Genomic DNA, 21,824 nt, shown 5'->3' with positions numbered 1-21,824 from the left:
ACTTATTTATATGATGACCAAGAGCCTAGCTGTGTGACCTTGAACAAGTTACTTAACTTCTCTGTGCCTCAGTTTTCTCCCCTGTAAAATGAGAATAATAAACCTATTGTACAAGCTCAGTGAGGGTCAAATGAATTAATTATATGTAAAGCTCTTAGCGATGAGTTGACTCACTGGAAAAGACTCTGATGCTGGGAAAGGTTGGGGGCGGGAGGAGAAGGGGACGACAGAGAATGAGATGGCTGGATGGCATCACCGACTGTGTGGACATGAGTTTGAGTGAACTCCGGGAGTTGGTGATGGACAGGGAGGCCTGGCGTGCTGTGATTCATGGGGTCGCGGAGAGTCGGACACGACTGAGCGACTGAACTGAACTGAAAGCTCTTAGAGGGCTTCCCAGGTGGTGCTAGTGGTAAAGAAACCACCTGCCGATGCAGGAGACATGAAAGATGGGGGTTCGATCCCTAAGTCAGGAAGATCCCCTGGAGGAGGGCATGACAGCCCACTCCAGTATTCTTGCCTGCAGCGTCCCATGGACAGAGAAGCCCGGTGGGCTACAGTCATGGGGTTGCACAGAGTCGGACACGACTGAAGCAACATAGCCCACACACGCAAAGCTGTTAGAACAGTGTCTGGCATATGTTAGCTCTTACTATAATGATGATCATGGTGATGCTTATCCCTCACTGGAATCTAGAGAGCCCTTGGGGCGGGGTCAGCATCTGCTGTTGGATCACTCCCCCCTGGGACAGCACATGGCACATGAGAGCTCTTTAATAACTGCTGACAGAGTGGTGTCCCAGTGATGTTCTTGGTGACAGGGTAATCAGTTGGTGTGCACAGGACTTGTCTTCTTCTTCAATTAGGTTCCTTGTCTCTATGGATCTGTTGGTTTAGGATCCATGTTTCTAGTGCCCAGAGTTAGTCATTAGGATCAGACCCCACACGGGCTTGTGCTGTCCAGAGTCCCAGGTGCTGATGGTGGCCTGGCAGGCATTCGCTTCAACTGCGTCCTGCATGTCCCTCTACGTAAGAGCTCTTTCTGCTCTTCTGAAAGGCAGGTGTGGGGGTGCCCAGGGCTTCTGTGGCGGAGGAAGCTGTCAGGAAGCCGGCATGGTGCTCTGAGTCTAGGAATCAAGCTGACAGCATCTTCCAAGTTAAGTAACCTCAGTAACCTCGTGTCCTGGTCCTGCATTTGGGTAACCTGCACACAGCAGGGAGTGGGGTACCCCTCCCTTTGTTGGCTGATGGTGCTGTGGGGGGAAGGGGAAGCTAGAGGAGAGGCTGGGTGTGCATGTTTTGTGGTTGATGGAGGATTTATTTATAAAGCAAGGGTGTGATCTATGGCAGTGTGTCTGGTCCCTGAAAGGCTACTGTACACTCTGAGCAGTGAATTCACAGGAAGAGGCAGGGCAGAGCTGTGTGAACAGCCCGGAAGGCAGAGTGTAAGAACTCGAAGGGCCCTTGGGGAATACCCAGCTAAACTCCCTTGTTTTTTCAAAGGGGAACTGAGACCAGAGCATGGAAGTGACTTGGCCAAGATCATAGGTGTAGTTTTTATTTTAAGCTGACATCGATCAAGTGCACACTGTCTGCCAGTTACTGTGCTGATAAGCAGAGTATAATCATGATTTCATGAATGCTCACAAATCTAAAAGCCGAAACATTTGTTTATTTATTGTATTCCACCCACATAGAGCGTTTACTAACTGCCAGGCACTGTGCTGAGCTTTTTACAAAAATTAACTCAATAGCATCTCATGATCCTATGAGCATTTAGTGCTATTATTATTGTTTCTACTTTAAAAATGAGGTGAGACTTCCCTGGTGGTCCAGTGGCTAGAACTCTGCACTCCCAGTGCAGGGGGGCCTGGGTTCGATCCCCGGTCAGGGAACTAGATCCCACATGCCCTGACTAAGAGTTCTCATGTCACAAAGATCCTGCATGCACAACGAAGATCAAAGACCCCACCTGACACAATTAAGACCCCAGCACAGCTAAATAAATAAATACCTTTTAGAAAATGAGGAGGTGGAAGCACAACAATGTTAGGTAATCTGTCCCAAGTCACATGAGAAGTCGTTAAGTTTGGGATTCAGTCCAGGAAGGCCAGCCTCGCAGTATGTGCCATCCTGCTGTAGTGTCTCCCCATTTTACAGGTGAGAAAATTGAGGCTCATCTAGCTTGAGGAACTTGCTCAAGGCTACATGACTGGGAAGTAATGGAGCTGGGACAGAATTCGGACCATCTACCTTGAGAATCTGGCTCACGAGATCTCTACTAAGTCCTCTCTTATGGGGGCTAGGGTCTCACGACTGAGGGATTCAAGTTGAAGACAGGGAATGGGGGCTGAGGCAGAGCTTGCAGCCAGGCAGGGGGCAGAGGAGTGGATCAGCCCAGTCTGCCTGTGTTGAAGCAGGATGCCTGCAGCTGAATAGTACCCCCCAGGGGGTGCAGAGCCCTGTCAGGTGCCCCACGTCCAGATTCCACCCTCTGTTCTTCAGATGTTAGCTCGGACTTCACCTCCTCGGGGAAGCCTCCCAAATCTGATGACGGAATCCCTCACCGTAAACTCTTTAAGCACCTCGAGCTTCTCTTGCACGGCACTCAGAAGTGTACATTTGTTTGTACCTTTTTACTGTCTCCTCCCAGCTAGGCTGGCAGCCCATCAGGGCAGACCCTGTGTTTGATTTTGTTCATCCAGCTTCTGACACATACCAGGCACTCAACAAATACTTGGTGAATAAGTGGATCATTCCCAGGTGGCACTAGTGGTAAAGAACCCGCCTACCAATACTGGAGACATAAGAGATGTGAGTTCAATTCCTAGGTCAGGATGATCCCCTGGAGAAGGAAATGGTAACCCACTCCAGTATTCTTGCCTGGGACATCCCATGGATAGAGGAGCCTGGTGAGCTACAGTCCGTGGGATCTCAAAGAGTCGGACATGACTGAGCATGCACACTCACACATGGTCTTCCCTGGTGGTCTAGTGGCTAAGGCTCTGTGCTCATAATGCAGAAGGCCCAGGTTCTACCCCTGGTCAGGGAACTAGATCCCACATGCCTCAAACAAGAGTTTGCATGCCACAACTAAAGATTCCATGTGCTACAGGCTAAGACCTAACACAGCCAAATAAATAAAATAAAAATGAATGTTAAAACACACACGCACACACACAAACACACTTGTGGTGTTAGATGTTGAAAGATCAACACAATTTAAAAGGCAATTGAAAAACTGGGAAAATATTTACTGTGATATCATAGGTGAGTGGGTAATGTTCTTTAAGTTGTATAGGAAGCTTGTTACTAATCATTTAGAAAGAAGCAAACTTGCATATGGACAAAGGCTGTGAATAGAAAATGAATGGTAACAGTGAACATTTAAAAATATTTACTTCCACCGGTGACTGTCAGGCAGTTTTCAGGCAGTAATGCATTGAGCTCTCCCATCAACTTGGGCAGTAATTATTATTATTATCCAATTTTTAGATGTAGAAACTAAAACTTGAAAGGGTTAAATAATTTGCCCTGTAGTCCAGAAGCTAATAACTGCAAGAGCTGTGTCTTAAATTTGAATGTGGCTATTAATTAACCCCTAATGTTGACACTGACTCCAGTGCAGATTGTAACCCAGGAAATCATATTTAAAATCCTACTGAAGTTGACACAGCGGAAGCTTGTCTCTAAATGGAACAATTACTTATTTGCCCAAGGGGTGGGGGTTGCAGCAGCCGTGAGTATCACAGCCTCCGGCAGGCACCGGAGCATCTACACAGCTCATCAGCACTATTCACTCTGCTCTCCAGGAACACAATGAAAGATCTTCACCAAATTACAGTGTCCCCCTTTCAACTGTGTAATTACAGCTTCTAACATTCTATGCATTTCATGTACTCAAAATCTCAGTCCACATTGTCCTAATTAGGGTTTCCCTGCCTCTTTGTCTCTTGGGAATTCTCGGCATTTTGTTTGCAGTTTGGGACATGGCGATGCTGTTGGGTTACCCAGCGGGCTGGTACGTGTTGTGGGAGTTTCATGGTATCCAGATAAACATGAAAATATTCTACTGTCAACAAAACTCTACAGAGCTATATAAGGAAAAGTTGTATTCCTTTCCACTTTGTTCCCTCCTGTCTTCCTAAAGAAACATTTTTTTTTTATTAACTTCTCTTGCAGCCTCTCCTTCTAGCATTTGTTTTTGCAGGTTTGAGTAATTTAAAATATACTTCCTTATTCTCCCTCAATTTCTCAACCCAAAGGTTGCCTGCAGCATAGTTCTGCACCTTGGGTTCTGCTTTTCTTTTTCTTTTTCGACTTCACTTAAAAATATACCCTTAAGATTTTTTCCACTTTAGTGCAGAAAGCTTCATTTTCATACCTGAATGGCAGTCCATTGTGTAACTGCAGTAAGATTTATTTGAGTATCTCCATCTCCAATTTGGCTCTTTTAAAATCTTTCACTATTATAAATGATGCTGCAGTGAACAACCATGTGTGTATAAAATTTCCTGTGTATGTGGGTTTATCTCCAGGATCAATTCCCAGAAGTGGGACAGCTGGGTCAAAACGGGAGAAGCATTTGGGCTTTTGATATACATGCCCATTTGCCCCCACAGGGTAATGCCAATCGGCCTACTCACCGCATATATGTATGTCTGTGTTTCCACAGCTTGTTAATGCAGTCCGGTGGGAGGAACATCTTAAAATTTCATTGCAAGGGTTGTCTATTTCATTTTTGAGGTGTGTTAGAAAAAAACATAATTTGCACACTGATCCCACAAGTTCACACTCTTGAGAGTTTTATTTTAAAATAGGTTTTAAAATAGGTAAAAGTGGCATGCTGAGTGAAAAAACAGCACCAAGTATTAATAAATAATTTTATAGGTAGAATGTAGGCATGCAAAATATGACAGCTCAAGACTAAAGTTTGGGAAGTGTTACCATGATTATCTTTTCTCTTTGGAATAATACACTCCAGAGCCTGTACGTCCTTCGTGCAAGGCACTGTGCTGGGAGCTTTAGCCGTCACATCCAGTCGATGAGATGGGTACTGTGTTTATCTGCGCTTTATGGACAAGGAAGCAGAGACGCGGAGTGCTTAAGTCACTTGCCTGAGGCCTCACAGTTAACTCAAGAGCCCAGGCTTGCAAGCTTCCTTTTCTTCTGGCCTATTTCCAGCTGGGGTCTCCAGGTTCACCTTGCCTGTCTACCTCCTGGGAAACATACCTTCGAGGCTTTTGTGGCCTGTAAAGGGCCAGGGACGACACAGTCTGAATTTATAGGCTGCCCTGACTTTCTCCTCTGACTGATGCTGTGGTGTGTGCGTTCATGACCTTTGTGTTTCAACGCAGCTTCCGTATTCCTGCAGCTTTGCCTCAGCTCAGCCAAACTTCAGCCCACCTGTGCACAAAGCCATACAGCCCATTCAGATTGAAAGAGGCTATTTTAGGTTGTGATTTAGAGATTTAAAGTTCTTTTCTCCCCCTGATCTGTGCTTCCTTCATCCTTAGCTGCATGAACCTGGAGTCAGGTGATGAATGAAAGATGCTGAGCTGGGATGAGCCTGTCCTTTGGTCCTGGGGAGTAGGTGTTCACAGTGAAGACTCTGGTTTGGGGGTGGGGGAGGGGAGTTCCGAGTGACCTGACGGGGGCTAGCGCTGCATTTGTGTGAGATGAGGAGTGTCATCATCTGTAACTCCCTATTGGGTGGCAGACCCTCTGGGAAGGCCGGGTGACACTCAGGTGTCCCCACGCTGTTACCTGCATATTTGGAACCTGATAAACTTGATTCCAGTCCTGTCTCTTCTTCCTCCTTGCTTTGTGACCTTGGATAAGTTACTTCTCTAAGCCTCAGTTTGGTCATCTGGAATACCGGGATTATAACTCCTATGTCATTGGCCTTTATGAGGGTTTAATGATATGATATCCAGGTGGTGCTAGTGGTAAAGAACCTGCCTACTGGTGTAGGAGACATAAAAGACACGGGTTCGATTCCTGGGTCAGGAAGATCCCCTGGAGAAAGAAGTGGCGACTGACTCCAGTATTCTTGCTTGGGACAATGGACAGAGGAGCCTGGTGGGCTGCAGTCCATGGGGTCACAAAGAGTCAGACAGGACTTAGCTACTAAACAACAACAACAATAATGATGTGGTATGGAACCCTTAGCACAGTGCTTGGCGGAGTGCTGAATTCATGGTAGCAGTGAGAGTCACAGTAGTTGATAATCATTTTATTCTTATTATTTGACAATGTCTTCGATCAGGATCAGAAGTGGAAGAAAACTTGGAAATCCAAGTTTGCCTAGTATGAAGCATGATAGAGCTCAACGCCATGAAACAGTGGGTAGAGGCATCATGCCAGGATCCTGTGAGAACCTGATTTCTTAGGGGTGGGAGAGATGACCAGGGACACTAGAGGTCAAGTGGTGATGCTAGGGGAGGGATACAAAAATTTCAAGCCCATTTCTGCAGGCTCTTGGCACTGAGCTGCATGAATTCATCATTCAGGAGTATGAGGTTATGTCCACATGTGGTTGGACCCCAGCCAGTGGACTCCTAGGGAGAGAGGATGGGGAGTCTGGCAAAAGTCACAAACCCAAATTCCTACAGGGGTCAGGTGGGGAAGGGAAGAGAATGAAGCAGACAAGGTGTGAGACAGTGGAGAATGAGGGGAGCTGTGGGGAATGAGAAAGCTTATCCTTTATCTTCAGGATGCCGTTGCTGCTCTGCCCAGAGCAACGTGTGTCCAGTGTTGCCCCAACTTGTGAGTTTTCAAAAGGAACCAGAAATCTACATTTTTTTCTGACATTTCAGGATTTTTAAAATATTTTTAAGATGCACCATATTTTTAAGATGGGCCAAATACAGCTTGTTTGTAAACTTGGTGTGGGCCTTTGGCATCCAGATGGTAACCTCTGAACAAGAAGAAGGGCCCGGGGCAGGAATGGGGTTGGGCTCCAGGTGCGCTGGAGGGGGTCCAGCCCTTGTGGGCTGGGCTGGGGAAGCTGACTGTAGAACAAGGTCGGGGAGGGATGGAGGCAGGGCTTTGACTGGGATCCAGACAGACCTGGGGGGAGAGTTCTGACTTAGAGGCCACGTGGATCCCTGACCTCATCCTGGTCAATAGCCACAGCCTCAGAGGCTGGGAAAGGAATGTACTTCGGCTAAAGGCAGGGCTGCCATTTAACCTGTATCTACCATCACGACTGGACCAGTTGTGAAAATGGTGAAGTATTTACCTGCTGATTGGTGAATAGCCACTGGGCCCTCGGAACCTCCCCCTCCCACCTTCCACCCATCCACTTCTTTCCCTAGCAGCTCCTCCCCACGCTACCTTGCCATGATCTGGCAACTAAAGGGTTAACTCCCAGCGTAGCTAGGCCCTGCAGTCCATTCTGATCGGTCAGTGGGCAGTATGGGCAGTACTTGAGCCAAAGTGATTGTAAATATCTTGACAATTATTCCACCCCCGCCCCTCCTCCCAGTGCAGGTAGCAGATGCCTGCTTAGGTTGGCTTAAGCACGAAGGATAAATTTTAGAGGACACAGGAGAGTCAGATGGAACTGGAGGGCAGGATGCCAGGCCCCTAGGAGACTGCAACCAGGAGCTCCATCCCTGGGGTCATGAAGCCTTTGTCTTTGTTCCTTTCTCCTTGGAGCCTGCTGTTAATAATCACCACCTCAGCCCTAGGGCTCCACGTGTCCTGACCGCCTGGCCTGTGACACTTGAACTGAGCATCCACCTCTCTACCGGTCACCTGTGTCCGGTTTTGGGGGAGGGTCATCTCCAGGTGCAGACCTGCCCCTTGGGCCTGGGCAGACATAAGCACCCTGAATGATTCTCCTTGAAGGTCATAAGGACCCCCAGCTGTGGGCATGTGGCTTTGTTGCAAGCTCCCCCAAGTGGAAGGAGGGAAGGGACCAGAAATCAATCAGGAGATGACCTGGTTTTCTGGGTCATCTGAGAGATGAGAGCGGGTGTCAGGGGTGGGAGTGGGGATGGGTGGAGTTGGTATTTACAAGCCTTAGTCCTCCTGAAAGAGGTGGCAAGGGAATGAGATTGGAGGAGCCTCCATCAGCCTCTAAATAAACCACAGAGAAACAGATTTTCCTCTGCATCTTGCCTGAGTGGCCTTTCTTTCTCCTGGTGTAATTCATCTTGCACAGGACTGTCCAGGTCATGTGTGTCGTCGAGGGCCTCTCTGTGCTTCATAGCGATGACTGCGGCCACTGCTGCCATCAGAGCTCACTGACCTCTCACCATATGCCACCTGCTGTGTGACATGCGGTGCTGGCAGTGGCTGGGGAGCCCTGGGCAAGTCACTATACCTCTCTGTCCCTCAGTTTCCTCATCTGTAAAATGGGGGTAGTAAGCAGCACAAACCTCATAGAGGTGTTATGATGATTAAATGAGTTAATGTCTCATAACTCCCTGCAAGTGGCTTCTGGCATGAATGAAACACTCAATAAATGTTAACCCTCACTGATTAACTATTTATTGAGCACCTTCTGGGATATCATGGAGAGCAAAATTCCCTCATGTTGCATGCAGCTTAGCATGAGAGAGATGCAGTTAAACACACAGCTACAACACAGTGGTATAAATACTGTGATAGGAAAGACAGGGGTGAATGTTAGACCCTCAGTCATGTCTGACTCTTTGCAACCCCGTGGACTGTAGCCCGCCAAGCTCCTCTGTCCATGGAATTCTCCAGGCAAGAATACTGGAGTGCGGTTGGTATGCCCTTGTCCAGGGGATCTTCCCAACCCAGGGATCAAACCCGGGTCTCCCACTATAGGCAGATTCTTTACCGTCTGAGCCACCTGGGAAGCCCAAAGAGGTGAGGGGCATGGCAGTTATTTCCTTTTGCTTTCTCTCTGCCATTAGAACATAAGTTCCACCAGAGGAGGCATTGTCTGCTTTGCTCCCAATTGTACCCTCAATGCCTGGGAAGAACCTGGCTCTCAGAAAACATTTACTGTGTGAATGAACGAAGGGAAGCAGAAAGGAAGTGCTATTTTAGCTGGACCTGAAGGATGAGGCGTTAATGTAGTTGGGGGTTGCAGAGGAAAGAGAATACCCTGCTGTATCCCCACTTTGGAGCCAGGCAGACGTGGGGTGAGTCCCAGCCCTCCAGGGGCCATGTGGTTGACCTTGGAGAAGGTCCTTCTCTCTAGACTGGGCTCCTTTCATTGTCCCTGAAATGACAGTGAGTAACACCTTCCACATGGCTGTCACTGGGCATATGGACAGCTCGCAATCACTGTGTTTTCTTCTTCCTTCTCTTTCTTTGTGCATCTTGGCACCTCCTGCTGCGGAAGAGACTTGCTAAGATGGAGAGGGTTTTTTTTTTTGGTAAATTTTTAAATTGGAGGATCATTGCTTTACAATGTTGTGTTGTTTTCTGCTGTACTGCAGTGCAGATCAGTTACAACTGTATGCATATATCCCCTCCCGCTTGAGGCTCTCTCCCACCCTACCCCCCTCACCCCTCTAGGTCATCACAGGGCACCACTCTGGGCTCCCTGTTATATAGCAGCTTCCCACTAATTATCTGTTTTACTGCTAGTGATGCTGGGAGCTTGGCCTCTGTGCACCAGTGCTGGATTGAACCTTGGAGACAGGGTTTTGGGTGAAGTAGAAAAGAAGAGCTTCATTGCTTTGCCAGGGCAAAGCAAGTTCCTGCCCTTGAAACTGTGTGTCCCAGCCCAGGACAGTTTGGTGAGGAGTTTTATAGCGATGGTTCAAGGATGGGGTTGCGGATAGGATTAGGGTGTTCAGGGCCTACGGCCCTTTAATCTGGTTAGAGGTAATCTTGAACCAGGATCCTGCCTGAAGGCTGCACTGTTGTTTCTGCTTTTCCCATCGATAGTGTCTGGTTAGGAACGCTTGAATCCTTCTCCCTGAGATTCCCCACTAAGATATATGCATGGAGGAAAGTGCAATGCTAGCAAAGAGCAACTTTATTCTTAGTGGAGTTTTGCCTCAGATCTCCAAGCAGAGCTCACGAGGCCCTTGGGGACGCCTTTCTTTCTATTGAGGTAGGGCTCAGTCAGTCAGTTTAGTCACTCAGTCGTGTCCGACTCTTTGTGACCCCGTGGACTGCAGCACGCCAGGCTTGCCTGTCCATCACCAACTCCCAGAGCTTGCTCAAACTCACATCGATCGAGTCAGTGATGCCATCCAACCATCTCATCCTCTGTCATCCCCTTCTCCCTCCACCTTCAATCTTTCCCAGCATCAGGGTCTTTTCCAGTGAGTCAGTTCTTCGCATCAGGTGGCCAAAGTATTGGAGTTTTCAGCTTCAGCATGAGGTAGGCCTCAGTTCAGTTCAGTTCAGTTCAGTCGCTCAGTCGTGTCTGACTCTTTGCGACCCGGTGAATCACAGCACGCCAGGCCTCTAAGGGCAGTTAAAACATCCTCAAAGCTAATTCTTGGCTCCTGTAAGGTCAGCATAGTAGGGAACCCAGAAGGAAGCACAGGAACCAAGAGGAGAGAGAGAGAACTTGCCCCAGAACTTGGAGTGGAGTTGGTCCAGGCCACTCATGCCCACCCTTCTTAGGGTGAGGCCATGGGACCGGGACCCAGCCACGTCTTGGAGAGGTGGGAGCTACAGGCGAGAAAGAGCCCACGTAAAGGTGGGCGTGGCTTTAAGGCCTATGAACGCTCCACCCACTGAGGCTGGGCCAATCAGTGTCCTGGAATTTGGGCAACCAGACCGGCTCTTGTCTTCCTTAGAGGCCCAGGTGGCACAGTGGCTAAAGAATCCGACTGCCAGTGCAGGAGACACTGGAGACTCGGGTTCGATCCCCGGATCCGGAAGATCCCCTGGAGTAGGAAATGGCAACTTGCTCCAGTATTCTTGGAAGATCCCCTGGAGTAGGAAATGGCAAATTGCTCCAGTATTCTTGCCTGGAAAATTCCATAGACAGAGGAGCCTGGCAGGCTACGGTCTATAAGAATTGCAGAGTTGAGTCAGCCAGGGGAGTGAGAGAAGCCTTGAGCTCCCCCTTCAGGCCAATGCGGGTCATGAACAGGTGGGTTTGAGATACACATTTCTCACCTTTTAAGGTGGATTCACACAGGGCAGGCAGTGGGAAGCATTTTATGACACACAGCACTGGGACTATTTCCAGGAAACTGATGTATTTTTTTTTCTTTTTTTTTAGTCTTGTTGCCCAAGGATGGAAACATGGCTGGTTAAGCCATCAAGAGGGAGCCTGTAGTTTTTTGTTTTTTGCTTTCAAGCCCTGACGTTGTTACTGGGGTAGCAGCTCACTCCTTGAGCAGGAGAGGTGGCGGCTGGGGTCCTTCTGAATCCTGGAGCTCTGCAGGTCCCACAGCCAGAGCGGAGCTGACCCTGCCTCTTAACCTGGGCTGTTCAGGGCTGTGCAAGGGTCTCCCCTTCACCCGCTTGACCTGACCACAGAGGCCGGGAAAATCAGGAAAGAAACATTGTAGCTCATTAAGAAGACGCAGGCCAGCAAAAGCCTTCAGGGATGGAGGATATTTTAGGCAGACTTGTTGAAATAGAGTTTTCATGCAGCAAAATTCACTTTTTAAAACATATGTACAGTAAAATTCACATGGTTGATAATATAGCTCATTCCAGTCAACCCATAAAAGTTCCCACATTCTGTCCATTTGTTATCAATTCCCTTTTCTCCTCTGATCCTTCTTAACCACCGATCTGTTTTCTGTCCCTACAGTGACGCCTTTTCTTTTCTTTTTTTTTTTTTAGTTTTGCCTTTTCTAGAATGTCATTTAAACAGAATTAAAGAGCATGTATTTGACATCGTTATCTTTCCCGAATGCTTTTGAGATTCAGAAAGGTTACCTGCATCAGTAGTTCATTCCTTCTTACTGCTGAGAAGTATTCAAGCGTGTGGATGCACCACACGTTGTTTATTGATTCACATGGTGAATGCTGAGTACTGAGGTTGTTTCCAGACTTTGGATATTATAAATAAGGTGATTATAAACTCTCAGGTTTTTCTGTAGATTCATGTACTCATTTCACACCTAGGCGTGGGAATACCGCGTCATATATGATAAGGGGACGTTTACCTTTATAAGAAACTGCCATGCTACTTTCCAAAGTGACTCTACCGTTTAGCATTCCCCCAGTATTGCAGGAGGGTTCCAACTGTGTTCTCTCCACATCGGCACTTGGTATTATCAGTATCGGTTTTCTAAACTGTTAGCCATCCTAGAAGGTATAAAGATTATTTTTACATTTTGAAAATAACAGTTTCCTCAGTACTCTTGCCTGGAAAATCCCATGCGCGGAGGAGCCTGGTGGGCTGCAGTCCCTGGGGTCGCTAAGAGTCAGACATGACTGAGCGACTTCACTTTCACTTTTCACTTTCATGCATTGGAGAAGGAAATGGCAACCCACTCCAGTGTTCTTGCCTGGAGAATCCCAGGGACGGGGGAGCCTGGTGGGCTGCCGTCTATGGGGTCGCACAGAGTCGGACACGACTGAAGCGACTTAGCAGCAGCAGCAAGGAGAGATGCTCATTATTTTTATAACACGTAAAATAATTTCTACTTATTGTGTCTATTTCCTTATTTGTTCATTTTCTGTCTCTATTAGCATCTGTTTTGGAAAGGCACTTGCATCAATAAATATATGTGAATGGATGGACAAATGGATTAGGGGAGAGATGGGTAGCTTATGACAAAGGCTGGAATATCAGGTCAGCCTCGGGTTGGAACCTGGGGCCCTTGTCTTCTTTGCTGCAATATACTCTTTCATGGAGGAAGCAACTTGCAGGCTGGGTTGGGAAAGAGAAGAAGACATTTTTTTTTTTTTTTAATTAGAGCATCTCTTGAAGGAGACAGACATCCTGTGGAGCCAGAGTGTCATGAAGGGCATGGCATGTTTGGGAGTATGAACCAGTCCTGTGTGCAGAAAACGTAGTGTGTGTTGGAGGCATTGTTGGGATCACGTGGGAGATGTAATAATAATAATGCAAAAGCTTTCACTGCTTACTGTGTGCCAGGCGGTTCTAAGCTCTCTCCATGGGTTAATTCATTTATTATTCCCAATGGTCCTGTAGGTTTACAGCACTATCAGTTTCCTCATTGTCCAGACAAGGGAAGTGAAGCACAAAGAAATTAAATACCTTGCTCAAAATTATGCATCTAAGAAGAACCAAGGCAGTTTATGTTCCCAAGTCTGTACCTTTAACTTCTGCACTGCACTGCCAGGTTAGGAAGGTCACGTTAGTTAGTTAGGGAACTGTGTAAGCCACTGTAACGAATAACCCCCAAATATAGTCACTTGAATAAGACAGAAGGTAAGTTTTCTCTCAGATGTCTGTCTAAAGGGACAAAGTGCAGGGCCAGTGGGTCCAAGGTGGTCACTTCCACTTCTCACCATCTTCCAGCCAGTGGGAAGGGAAGAAGGGGCCTGGGAGGCTGTACCATGCAGGGTGCTAAGTCACTTCGGTTGTGTCTGATTCTTTGTGACCCTACGCACAGTAGCCCACCAGGCTCCTCTGTCATGGGATTCTCCAGGCAGGAATGCTGGAGAGGGTTGCCATGCCCTCCTCCAGGGGAGCTTCCTGACCCAGGGATCAAACCCACATCTCTTACGACTCCTCCAGTAGCACCACCTGCGAGTCCTGGGAGGATATATGTGCTTAGTCGTTCAGTCGTGTCTGACTCTGCGACACCATGGACTGTAGCCCACCAGGCTTCTCTGTCCATGGGATTCTCCAGGCAAGAATACTGGAGTGGGTTGCCATTTCCTTCTCCAGGGGATCTTCCAGACCCAGAAATCAAACCTGGGTTTCCTGCATTGTAGGAAGATTCTTTACAACTGAGCTACAAAGGAAGACTTTAGATGATGAGGTCCTAGCAAATGGCCTCTAAGTGGGGAGGTTTCGGGCCTTGGGTTTTAGATCATTTGGAAGTTGCTCGGAAGATAAAGAAGAGAGAAGTAGACAAGGGGACCCTTCTACCTCATGCGTCTGGAGTTTTGTTTGCTATCCCTGCAGTCCTTGCTGCTGGCAGGAGTCAGTAGGTTGGGTTCCCCAGTGGAGTGCTTCCAGGCACGGTGAGTGTGTGTGCTGGGTGAGATTGGGAGCCATCAGCCGTCTGAGTCACCCATTCATCAGTGACTGTTTATCAAGCATGGTGTTGGGTACAGCGCTCCTGCGATGGTCCCAGCAGGTGTGATGGATGCTGGGGGCCAAGTTCAGTTCTCAGCGAGTTCTCCAATGATGCTGAGTGCAGTGTGGAACCTTGGCATGCCGCACTGACACTGGCCTCTTTTGTTGTTTCTTTGGCCCTCAGGACCCCCGGAGCAAACACAAGTTCAAGATCCACACATACTCCAGCCCCACGTTTTGTGACCACTGCGGGTCACTGCTCTATGGACTTATCCACCAGGGGATGAAATGTGACAGTAAGTACATGTGCCCTCGGGCAGCCTCTGCTGCCCCGGCTGCTTCCTCATGGTTTGGGGCCCGAGTCTGCAGCACATTCTCCCAAGTCCTGGGTGGGCTGGGTACCCCTTGCATGATGCTGAGTAACAATAACCAACAGTAACCATTTATTTAGGGCATGATTCTTCAAGGCTGTCCTTTGGGCCTGAACTTGGGCATGCAGGTTCCAGGGGGCGCTGCATCCTTTTGCCATCCTTCTCTCCCCACAACCCATTTACAGTTTTTTTAATCTGCCTGCTGCCTCCTGGAGGTTGGGTGGGCTGAGAAGGGATGCCATGCCCCCAGCTCCCGTGGAATCTCCTGAAATGCCCCGTGGGGTGACCCAGCCTCTCCTGACTTCTCAGACTGTAACGAGAGACCCCTCGTGAACATAGGACTCCAGGCACGGTCTGGAGCAGCCATGGGGCTTAGGGGAAACCTGCCACCCATTGAAAGAAGCACAGGGGCGCTCCAGGAGTGTGGACAGGCAACCAGTATTGATCACATTACACAGACTTCAGCCAGTCAGATTCCGTTTGCATATTCCATTTGTCTTGCCCTGGGTCTTAAGTTTTTTTCTTGCAGTTACTTATGGTGGATACTGTGGGGGCTCAGCTCAGGTTCCAAGATGATGCCCCTCCCAGGGCTGGTTCATGACCACAGACTGGCAGGTGCAGGGGCAAAGGCCTGGCCCTCTTGTGTCATTTTGGGACAACACTGAAGGGTCATCTGAGCCCCTGAGTCCCTCTTGTCAGCTCCAGGGCGTCCTCATGGCCCAGCTCCCCACCCCCACCCAGAGCCCCTCACTCCCAACGACCATTCTCAGACTCTTTCCAGGGAACCCAACCTATCATCAATGTTTAAAAATCAGGAGAGGTCAGGATTCCTGCATAATCCTGAAAAATGGGAAAATCTTGGCAACTTTGGGCGTGCACCCTGCAGGGCTGTGCCCTCAGTGGGAGCTGCTGCGTTCTCTGTCTGGCCAAGACCACCACACCCGCACCTTCCCTCACTATGTGAGTCACCCCCGTGTCACTGGAGTTGGTGACTCTGGCTTCAGAGCCGTTGCGGGTGTGCCAGGTACCCCAATCTTCCGGGGAGGACAGAACACCTTCCACCTCCTCTGTCCGTGAGGGCCTGGGGTGTCGGGGTTTTGGAGCGGGGGAGTTGGAGAAGCAAGCCCTGCGGATGAGGATGAGACCCGGGCAGGGCAGGCTGGTCTCCGCCCGCCTCGGAGGGAAGGAGGGGAACCGGAGGGGTCCAGCCTGGACCAGCCTGAGCCGCGCGCCCTGCCTGTGTCCCCGCAGCCTGCATGATGAACGTCCACAAGCGCTGCGTGATGAACGTCCCCAGCCTCTGCGGCACGGACCACACGGAGCGCCGCGGCCGCATCTACATCCAAGCCCACATCGAGAGGGAGGTCCTCATTGTTGTCGGTAGGTGGCGCTGGTGCTCCCGCGCCCGCTGGACCCCGACCGGCTGGAGCGAGGAGTCAGGGGAGCGAGGGATGGGCAGCGATGCTACCTTCCTCCTCGGCCCCTGACCCGACCCCATTCCAGCCTCTCCCCGCCGTAGGCATCCTTAGAAACTGCACCCCGCGGGGCGAGGCTCTCAGCACTTTCTGTGCGCTGGAGCTCAAAGCTGGAGCCTTCGTGGGAGTATGTTGGTTTTCTCCAAGACCTCAGAGGTGTTGTCACGAGCCGGTAGAGCAGACAAGATGCTGAACACCTTAATTTTATGGCAGGCTCTGGCCGGTGGACTAAACCTACTCTGAAGCCAGACACTATACTTTGAAATGGTTTTCATCCTAATAATGGTGAAAAATAATTCAAATTTAGATTATTTCTGTTGTCTTCTTAATTTTCATTTATTTCTACCCTGCAGATCTATTATTTCTAGATTTTTGTGTAACATAATGATGGACAATGCAATTGGTTTATCCCTTCCATGGGGGAAAAAATGGTTCTCAACTTCCTTATTGTTCGCCACCCTCTTTCGCTGCCCGCCCCCCCCCCCCAGTTCTTTTTCCTTTATTACCGTAGGAGGGAACGGATCTTGGTTCTTCCCCGAACTTTTCCAGTGGGAAAATAGAGTCTTGCTGATAAACACCCAGTTTGGGAGAGTGTTACATCTTGGGGAAGAGAGGAGATGCGATGTTCATCCCTGGGGCTTTCTGCGTATTTGCAGTGTTTCTTTCTTGAACCTGATGGTTACCGCTCTGGTCCTGTTCTGTTATTCTCCATACTTTTTGCAATTCTGAAATACTTCATGCTACAATATAAGAAAGAGGGATAATAAAGCCTGCTGAAGAGGTGCAGCGTGGTGTCTGGCCCTCCTAATGGAGCATTCAGGAAATCCGTGGCTCAGACACATACAGCTCAAACAGAATGAAAACGCAGCTGGCTGGCTGGGTAACTTAGCCATGAGTGTTACGTGGGTGTGCTAAGTTGCTTCAGTCGTGTCCGACTCTTTGCAACCCCATGGACTGTCACCAGCCAGGCTCCTCTGTCCATGGGATTTCCCAGGCAAGTATACTGGAGTGGGTTGCCTGCCCTTCTCCAGGGGATCTTTCCGACCCAGGGATCGAACCCACATCTCCTGACAACTCCTGTATTGCAGGCAGATTCTTTACCTCTGAGCCACTGGAGAAGTCCAGCCTAGCCATAAAGCTGTGATAAATGAAATACTGAACTGGGCCAGAATGGGACTGAAACTTTGAAGGAATTCTCTCTCCAAGGCTGTGTCAAACTTCTTAGACTTAATCACAAATTAATTTAAACAAGGTTTTATGACTTAGTATCTTAGGAGACTGATCATAGAAGGGATTGATTTTGCAAAAGTTGATTTCAGGCTCCAGAATTGTTCAGCTGCTCTGAAAAATTGTGCCTATACCACATAAAAGTTGAAAAATATCCCTGTAAAATATAAACTGTTTTAAAATGAGGTTCCTGACACCCAGTGAGTGGGCTCTTAAGGAATGTATATTTTATTTGATTTGCTTTTTCCTCTGAAAGGAAGGTGAGCAGCTGACTTTGTCCCAGTGGAATGCCTGAGGGTCCCCAAGGAGTAGAATGTCTCCTAGTAGTAGGCTTCCCTGGTGGCTCAGATGGTAAAGAATCTGCCTGCAATGCAGGAGACAGGTGTTTGATCCCTGGGTTGGGACGATCTCCTGGAGAAGGAAATGGCAACCCAATCCAGTATTCTTGCCAGGAGAATTCCATGGACAAAGGAGCCTGGCAGGCTACAGTCCACGGGGTTGCAGAGTCGGACACAACTGAGTAACTATCACTCACTCTAGGAGTAGCAGCCTCAAGAAAAGCTGAATTCATCCAGTCTGTAAACGTCCTAGGTGGATGGGGCAAAAATGAGGCTCTGCTCCCCTCTACTGTTATTTTCTAGGAACTACACTGACTCATATGTTATTATGGACAGCCCCATCTTTAACCAACCCATTGAACGCACACTGCTTAAAACCAAAGTCAGCATAATGCCCTCAAGGTCCGTCCATTGTTTTCCACCATAAAAAGATAAATAATTATCTGGCATTATAGAGGCTTTAGCTAATGCAGGGATGTAATCATATTGCATTATGCAAATGTATCAGATCAACATATTGCATACTGTTAACTTAAACGTTGTGCTGTGCTCAGTCATGTCCAACTCTTTGTGACCCCATGAACTGTAGCCCACCAGCCTCCTCTGTCCATGGAATTCTCCAGGCAAGAATACTGGAGTGGGTAGCCATTTCCTTCTCCAGGCGATGTTCCCAACCCAGGGGTTGAACCCAGGTCTCCCGCTTTGCAGATGGATTCTTTACCATCTGAGCCACCGGGGAAGCTCCTAATCTAGTATGACCTCATCTTAACTGGATTGCATTTGCAAAGACCTTATCTCCAAACAGGGTCACATTCAGATAAGTCTTGAGCATATCTTTTAGGGGGATGCAATTCAATCTATAACAAGGGGAAGAAAGGGAAGTGGGGGCTCCCTTAAAGTTAGGGACTGAATATCTGCATACTCAGGGTTCTGCTAGCACTAACTGAGTAGCTCCCAGTGTATTAATAGTGGTTTGTGATTTTCCGAGTGCTTTGATAGGGGGTCATCCAATAGGTAGTGGTGTTGCCAGCATACGGACAAAGAAACTAAGACTCGGTGAGGCTGGACGACTTGCCTGATGTCACGTGCAGAGCAGGGATGAGCACCCAGCCTCCTGCCTTCAGGTCCCTGTGCCCTGCTATCTATCACTGGCTCACCATGCCAGGCATGGTCCGAACCTGGCCTGAGACAGTTGATTGATTGATGGTAGAAGAACCTCATGCTTTGACTGCAGTTCTCTAAATATAGACCTCAGTTGGAAATTTTTGTTCAAGTGATTTATTGGAGCTGCTCTTGAAATGAGAAGTGAGGATGGAGCAGGGAAGTGCTGAATGGGAGTGTGATTTCTGCTAAAGACCAGCTTCAGACAGACCCCATGGAGTTCTGAAACACGCATGACAGTGCAGGGTCAGCTTCTCTTAGAGGCTGGAGGGCTGTTCTGTCAGGTCCATTCTGTGGACTGAATTGAGTCCCCCTAAAATTGGACTGCAAGGAGATCCAACCAGTCCATTCTAAAGGAGATCAGTCCTGGGTGTTCATTGGAAGGACTGATGCTAAAGCTGAAACTCCAATACTTTGGCCACCTCATGCGAAGAGTTGACTCACTGGAAAAGACTGATGCTGGGAAGGATTGGGGGCAGGAGGAAGAAGGGGACAACAGAGAATGAGATGGCTGGATGTCATCACTGACTCGATGGACATGAGTTTGAGTGAACTCTGGGAGTTGGTGATGGACAGGGAGGCCTGGCGTGCTGTGATTCATGGGTTCGTAAAGAGTCGGACATGACTGAGTGACTGAACTGAACTGAACTGAAAATTCACATGTGGAAGCCCTAACCCAGTGAAATGGTGTTTGAAGTTGGAGTCTTTGGGAGACAATTAGGGTTAGACGAAGGTGGGCTCTTGTGAGGGGCTTGGTGGCTTCATGGCCACAGGAGGGCCCAACACCTGCAAGCCAGGAAGAGGGCTGTCACCAGGATGCACCTTGATGTCGGACTTCTTGCCTCCAGAGCTGTGAGAAATAAGCATCTGCCATTTAAACCGCCCAGTCGATGGTATTTTATTACAGGCTGGGCTGACTGAGACCTCGCTCCTGGCTACTGAGATTGAAAGCTGGAGGGAGGTGTTACCTCCCAGGCTCCGTGCCTTCTGTGTGGCTTAGGGCAGCTCTCTGGACACGGGGCAGCTGTGAGCCACACTCAACTGCAGCTGGGAGCTGGGCGTGGTGGCCAGCCTGGAGGGGGCCTGGGAGGGGCCTGGGTCACCTGGGTATCTCTCTGATCTCCCCAGCATCCTTCTGGTGTCATTGTTGGGACTGCTCCTTGATCTCAGCGAGACAGATCAGAGGGAGCGAGAGGCCAGATGCGGGCTATGGTGTTGAGTTGCCCTGCTTCATCCGCACCATAGAGGCATGTCTAGAGGTGGGACTCGCCACTCACCAGTCATCTGCTCTGAGGTCACATGCTCTTTGAAACCCCACCGTCTCCAGAGACACAAGGCTACATGTGCTTCTGAAAGATCTGAGGGTTCCCTCATCTCCTTTGGCTCCTGAAATCCAGGCTTTGTATCTGCCATCAAGGATCTTGCAGGGGAAAGCTCAGGATGGAAATCCGATCAGTCCTCTTTCTTTGAAAAGCTCATCATTGGTGTCTCACTGCCCTTGTGTGTGTGTGTTAGTCACTCAGTCATGTCCAACTCTTTGTGACCGCATGGACTATGTAGCCCACAGACTCCTCTGTCCGTGGAGTTCTCCAAGCAAGAATACTGGAGTGGGTTGCCATGCCCTTCTTCAGGGGGTCTTCCTGATTCAGAGATCGAACCTGGGTCTTCCACATTCCAGGCGGATTCTTTACCATCTGAGCCATCAGGGAAGCTCCCTCATTGCTCTTAGGGCAGACGAAATGTACTGCGGTGATCTCATTATCTATCCTGTCTTTTAATTCATCATCCTCTCCAGGCCACCACCCACCATAGGATCACCGCACACTCTGTTCCCTCGGTCTGGAGCGTTTGCCCTTTTGTCTTCTTCCAGCAGGTTGCTCTTCCCCTTCCTGAAGGTCTCAGCTCAGTCTCACAGACAAGCGTACTTCCCTGGATCTCCACTTATTGTAGACGTTCTCTGTATCCCGAACTTGAACTTGTGTCAGTTGTGGTTTTATGTTGGGCTGATTAGTGTCTGCATCTCCCACTGGCATTTGAGCTCCATGAGGACAGGGCTGTGTTGGCTTCCATACCACTCTGTCCAGCACCTAGTACGATGGACATCACTAAATATTTGGGGCATCAGTGGGTGTGTGTATGGAGGGGACAACACTGGAGGATCCTGATAGATACCCAGACTTCACAGATGATTCCCAGTCAGTGCCTTCTAAAGTGAGGAGCTGCAGTTTAGATGATCCAATCAACAGCATCATTCTTCTTTTATCGTTGGTTTTTTGTAATTTGCACAGCATCATTCTTAAAGGAAACAGAGTCCTAAGGACCAGGTCCAAGGTCAACAGCATGTATTACTAGGACTGGGACCCACCCTTTGGAGCGATGACTACCCTTATTCCTGGAAAATGGGGAAACAACACAAAACAGAGGGTTTTGTAGAATCATGGGAAATCATGTGGACATCATGACTCCCTGTGGTATCATGGTGGGAGGCAGTACAATCAGAAGCCATGATCAGAGTTGTAAAATGCTCCTGGAGGTTATGAAGCCCATGTCCTTATGTATAAAACACCTCCCCCATTCAATTGAGTATCTCCTTATTAACACACCAACTAATGTCCCATTATTTACATTTCTGTCTACATTGCAGCCATCTGCAAGTCCTTAACCATATTCATAGCTTTATCTCCCAGAAATTGGGACTGTTCTTACAAAAAGCCGAAGGAACAGTGTTTTGGATGTTTCTCTTTGGACACCCATTCATTTTTCTTACCACTGTGCTTTGCTGTGCTGTACAAAACCTCATTAGACTAAACCATCTCCTGGAATGACTTAGGAACTCCCAGTATTTTGTGTTTAAATCGTTCCCCAAATCTGACATCCCCACATCCAAAGAAGAAAAGCGGTGGTCCAGTGGTTGAGTCCGAGCTTCCCCTGCAAGGGGCATAGGTTCGATCCCTGGTCTGGAAACTTAAGATACCACTTGCTGTGTGTAATGCGGCCAAAAATGTATTTTAAAAAATTGAAAAATAAAAGAGAAGAGCATTAGAGAGATGTAAATTCTTGACAGGTTATTACGAAAGGGTGAGGTTCGCATCCATCTATAGACTAGATTCCAAGAGAGATTTTAAAAGCA

At 48.6% G+C, this 21,824-nt stretch overlaps 1 protein-coding gene across 3 annotated transcripts in view; it reads left to right on the top strand.

Moving 5' to 3' along the window:
* PRKCB (protein kinase C beta) overlaps positions 1–21,824 on the top strand; it is a 381,063-nt gene that overhangs the window by 188,278 nt on the left and 170,961 nt on the right. For all 3 annotated transcript variants that reach the window (XM_088833029.1, XM_088833028.1, XM_088833030.1), the window contains 2 exons: positions 14,307–14,418; positions 15,745–15,873. In XM_088833029.1, coding sequence (XP_088689155.1) covers positions 14,307–14,418; positions 15,745–15,873 — 241 coding nt within the window. The remainder of the gene's footprint in view (positions 1–14,306; positions 14,419–15,744; positions 15,874–21,824) is intronic.

Source organism: Moschus berezovskii, chromosome 27 (assembly GCF_049115385.1).
Source record: "Moschus berezovskii isolate FMDL1 chromosome 27, NW_MosBer_1.0, whole genome shotgun sequence".
Classification (NCBI taxonomy): Eukaryota; Metazoa; Chordata; class Mammalia; order Artiodactyla; family Moschidae; genus Moschus; species Moschus berezovskii.
Note: the sequence above shows the minus strand (reverse complement) of the source record. Positions and strands in the feature narration are given on the sequence as shown.